The 5,000-nt window shown below is 42.8% G+C and overlaps 1 protein-coding gene across 5 annotated transcripts in view; it reads left to right on the top strand.

Moving 5' to 3' along the window:
• plod3 (procollagen-lysine, 2-oxoglutarate 5-dioxygenase 3) overlaps positions 1 to 5,000 on the top strand; it is a 61,674-nt gene that overhangs the window by 51,351 nt on the left and 5,323 nt on the right. For all 5 annotated transcript variants that reach the window (XR_016483005.1, XR_016483006.1, XR_016483007.1 and 2 more), the window contains 3 exons: positions 1 to 70; positions 162 to 308; positions 1,837 to 1,962. The exon at positions 1 to 70 is cut by the window's left edge. Coding sequence is in view for 2 of the 5 variants with exons in the window: in XM_090183302.1 (XP_090039428.1) it covers positions 1 to 70; positions 162 to 308; positions 1,837 to 1,962 (343 nt within the window). In the remaining 3 variants the exon portion in view is untranslated. The remainder of the gene's footprint in view (positions 71 to 161; positions 309 to 1,836; positions 1,963 to 5,000) is intronic.

Below are 5,000 nucleotides of genomic sequence, written 5' to 3'. Positions count from 1 at the left end.
AGACAGGATGTGTGATGATCTGGTGGAAACCATGGAAGACTTTGGAGAATGGAGTGGAGGAAGACATACGGTACGGAGGAGGAGGACCTATGAGAGGGAGAGAGAGCATCTGTGACTACTATGTCTCTTTGGTCAACTGTTTTCTTCTGTGTGTTTTCCAGGATGAGCGTCTCGCAGGGGGCTATGAGAACGTCCCTACTGTAGATATTCATATGAACCAGATTGGCTTTGAGAAGGAGTGGCTCAAGTTCCTAAAAGAATACATCAGCCCTGTTACTGAGAAACTCTACCCAGGCTACTTCCCCAAGGTACGCAATCACAGACATGTTAAATACTTTATCTGAATCCACAAATCACATAACAGTAAAGAGGACTTGTTTTTCCTTTAAAAAAGGAAGTCATGCGATGCCCTGAGACATATCGTCAGTAATGACTCGTACCTTGATCTCCTGTGGCTCCTCGTACTTCGCCCTCTTCCTTTCGGTGGCCTCCTCAATGTGCTACTTTCCCAGGTTGACTTTCAGCTCCCAGTCTTCAGCTGTTGTGAGAAGACTTGTGGAGGTTCTGGTAGGTGGTATTGGCTATCCCCTGTCCCCTGGCCCCTGTCCCCTGGCCCCTGTCCCCTGGCCCCTGTCCCCTGTCCCCTGGCCCCTGTCCCCTGGCTCTGACGATTGCCCGCTTTGATTTGCTGTTTCCACAATGGCTTTAGTCACCTGGTCGTGGCACCAGCGGTAGCGACTCTCACCTGGGGCTGTGCTCAAGGGTTCCTCTCTTCAGGCACAGAGGGCATGATGGTGAATCGACCTTGCCCCAGCAGAACAGGTTAGATGGGCTTGGTAGAACATGTATGCGCTGAGGCTTTCCAAAGCTCGGTCCATATGACCTTACGCTCCACCGCTTGCTCCCATCTTATCCAGGCTCCTTGTTGCCTCATTCCGACCATCCTGCCGGCTTGCTCCTCCTCGACTGCTGCTGGCACTTCCTCCTGTACCAGCTTCCGTCGGTCTTTCCCTTGGACCTTGTCGTAGCGTGGCGTTGTAATGCCCACCAACACGCTGTGCCGTAACCGTGACTCAGCCTGCTCCACGTGCTTCCTGTCCTCCCCTCTATCCCGGCCTAGGAGACTTTCTTTTTTTACGGCTTACCATGAATTCATCATTCAGGCAGCTGATGGGTATCTTCAGTTTGTTCTTCTGACAGAACAGGGCGATGCTGCTTTGAGGTTTTCCCAGCCATTTTCTGAGGTAGCTGTTGTCTCTGGACTGTAGAGATCAGGGCCTCGTAGACAAGGATCCAGAGAATCAGTGGGAGTGTTGGTGTCATCCAGACCTTGAACTTGCCTTGTCCACTGCAGCCGACCACACCACCAGCTCTTGGTTGATTGTCTTGATGAATGCTGTATCCCTCGGCTGCTGTCAAACAGACTCTTCAGCTGTTTCTCTGCGACGGATGGGATCTGTGTGTCTCAAATGGCGAAGCGGAACTTGTCCACAGTCTTCCCCATCTTCAGCTTTAGACTTCGCTGGCTTGAAGCTCATCCGTGCCCAGGTTGCAAGCTTCTCCAACCCCTTCAGAGTCCACCTACTCCCTGGGACGGATGTTGTCACAGTCAGGTTGTCCATGAAGGCTCTGATAGGAGGTTGTCGCACACCAGACTGGGTCAGCGGGCCTCTGCATTCCACCGCAGCTGACTTCACCAGAATGTTCATGACAAGGGCGAACAGGTTACCAACATTTTGAAATATCACAAATACATTTAACCAGCTTCCTTCGAGACTGTCATGTATGTACAGGTTCTTGTATGAATAACACCCCCCCCCCCCCCCCCCCCCACAGGCCCAGGCGGTGATGAATTTTGTAGTCCGGTATCGTCCAGATGAACAGCCGTCTCTCCGTCCGCATCACGACTCCTCCACCTTCACCATCAACGTAGCACTCAACAGCAAGGGAATGGATTACCAGGTACACACCAGGCCTGGACTGGGAATTGTTGTAGTTTGGTGTTTATTTGTAAATACCACATTTTCAAATACTCAAGTAATCTAATAGAGTTTACACTTAAAGGCAACTCGTTTCTATTGATATCGAATACAGGTCTCAGAGAAACGAATCATATTTGAAAGTGTTTTGAAGGTATGCAAGTTATTTCAAAACAAATATATATTTATTTGATGGCTGCCAAATATTTGATGAAAAAACTAAAACAGTTGAATTAGTCTAAATATACACTGAGTAAACAACCCATTAAGAACAGCTTTACATGACAACTCTTTCCTTTACATGTCTCGTCACTTCACTATTACCATAGCAACATAGTTGATACATAGGACTTTGAAATGTCTTCATGGCATAATAATGTAGTTATTACATTAGTGGAATAAGGAAGTCACTATTCCTCTTGTACACTAGTTACACAACTCTCAGCTCATTGCTATGCAATTAAGATGCAATTACCAAAGTATTATGTAACAGCATACTAATAAAAGTATATTACTCAGGAACAGGTTCATGTTAAAGTGGATTACTCAGGAACAGGTTCATGTTAAAGTGGATTACTCAGGAACAGGTTAATGTTAAAGTGGATTACTCAGGAACAGGTTAATGTTAAAGTGGATTACTCAGGAACAGGTTAATGTTAAAGTGGATTACTCAGGAACAGGTTAATGTTAAAGTGGATTACTCAGGAACAGGTTAAGGTTAAAGTGGATTACTCAGGAACAGGTTAATGTTAAAGTGGATTACTCGGGAACAGGTTAATGTTAAAGTGGATTACTCAGGAACAGGTTAATGTTAAAGTGGATTACTCAGGAACAGGTTAATGTTAAAGTGGATTACTCAGGAACAGGTTAATGTTAAAGTGGATTACTCAGGAACAGGTTAATGTTAAAGTGGATTACTCAGGAACAGGTTAATGTTAAAGTGGATTACTCAGGAACAGGTTAATGTTAAAGTGGATTACTCAGGAACAGGTTAATGTTAAAGTGGATTACTCAGGAACAGGTTAAGGTTAAAGTGGATTACTCAGGAACAGGTTAATGTTAAAGTGGATTACTCGGGAACAGGTTAATGTTAAAGTGGATTACTCGGGAACAGGTTAATGTTAAAGTGGATTACTCAGGAACAGGTTAATGTTAAAGTGGATTACTCAGGAACAGGTTAAAGTGGATTACTCAGGAACAGGTTAACCTGTCTGGGAACGGGGTTCCGCTAGTTCTGCTAGCGGAACCCCTCGCCAACAGCCAGTGAAATTGCAGGGTGTCAAATTCAAACAGGAATCTCATAAATCAAATTTGTCAAACATACAAGTATTAAGCACCATTTTAAATAACATTCTCGTTAATCCAGCCACAGTGTCTGATTTAAAAAAGCGTTTACAGCGAAAGCTCCAAAAAGATTGTTAGGTCACCACCAAGTCACAGAAAAACACACCCATTTTTCCAGCCAAAGAGAGGAGTCACAAAAAGCACAAATAGAGATAAAATGAATCACTAACCTTTGATGATCTTCATCAGGTGACACTCATAGGACTTCATGTTACACAATACATGTATGTTTTGTTCGATAAAGTTCGATATTTATATCCAAAAATCTCATTTTACATTGGCATGTTATGTTCAGTAGTTCTAAAACATGCAGTGATTTTGCAGAGAGCCACATCAATTCCCAGAAATACTCATAATAAACATTGATAATAGATACAACTATTATACATGGAACTTTAGATAAACTTCTCCTTAATGCAACCGCTGTGTCAGATTTCAAATAAACTTTACGGAAAAAGCACACCATGCAATAATCTGAGTACGGCGCGCAGAGCCCAAACCAGCCAAAGAAATATCCGCCATGTTGTGGAGTCAACATTAGTCAGAAATAGCATTATAAATATTCACTTACCTTTGATGATCTTCATCAGAATGCACTCCCAGGAATCCCAATAAATGAATAAATTCCTCTCTCATTCAGTCCCTCCTTCACAGTAGAAACCTGAAACAACTTTCTAAAGACTGTTGATATCTAGTGGAAGCCTTGGGAAGTGCAAGATGACCAATATCCCGCTATATCTTCAATTGGGGCTTCAATTGGGGCTGAGTTGAAAAACGACCAACATCAGATTTCCCACTTCCTGGTTGGATTCTTTCTCAGGTTTTTGCCTGCCATATGAGTCCTGTTATACTCACAGACATAATTCAAACAGTTTTAGAAACTTCAGTGTTTTCTATCCAATACTACTTATAATATGCATATATTAGCATCTGGGACTGAGTAGCAGGCAGTTTACTTTGGGCATGCTTTTCATCCAAAAGTGAAAATGCTGCCCCCTATCCCAATGAAGTTAATGTTAAAGTGTATTACTCGGGAACAGTAGCAACACATGGCTATTAAGTATCTAATGAAACAAAGTATCCCAAAACTGCCTTATTGAAAGAATAACAGCCAGGGTACGTGGAACATCCTGTTAGTTTGCATTCTGAGTGATCTATCCCTTTAAAGATGGTCTAGTGTGTGTTTGAACACTTACCCTCAGATGGACAAAGTTGTTTTTACTAAGCATCCAACTTGCTGTGTGCAAATGGCTTTGAATTACTCTGCAGTATTTTCCGGTATCATAAAATGAATGGCACGTTTTAAAGAGTCGTACAATGTATTTATACTTCTCTGTACCAAATATCATTGGTTAATTGGTTTGACTTGACACTTGGGGCAACAGACATTCAGGAGAATGGACATTTACAGAAGGTTTAGAAAGTCATATTTGATCTACACAATACATTTCTATCAGATAGATTGGAATAGTATAGGACATTGTGTTTGTTATTCATTCTATCTTTAACATGCAGGTCTAGATACAGCCCTGTCATTAGTAGCAGACAGCCAATCCATGTAGATACAGCCCTGTCATTAGTAGCAGACAGCCAATCCATGTAGATACAGCCCTGTCATTAGTAGCAGACAGCCAATCCATGTAGATACAGCCCTGTCATTAGTAGCAGACAGCCAAT

This window comes from Oncorhynchus mykiss, chromosome 9, assembly GCF_057628025.1.
Source record: "Oncorhynchus mykiss isolate SJ-2025 chromosome 9, ASM5762802v1, whole genome shotgun sequence".
Classification (NCBI taxonomy): domain Eukaryota; kingdom Metazoa; phylum Chordata; class Actinopteri; order Salmoniformes; family Salmonidae; genus Oncorhynchus; species Oncorhynchus mykiss.
Note: the sequence above shows the minus strand (reverse complement) of the source record. Positions and strands in the feature narration are given on the sequence as shown.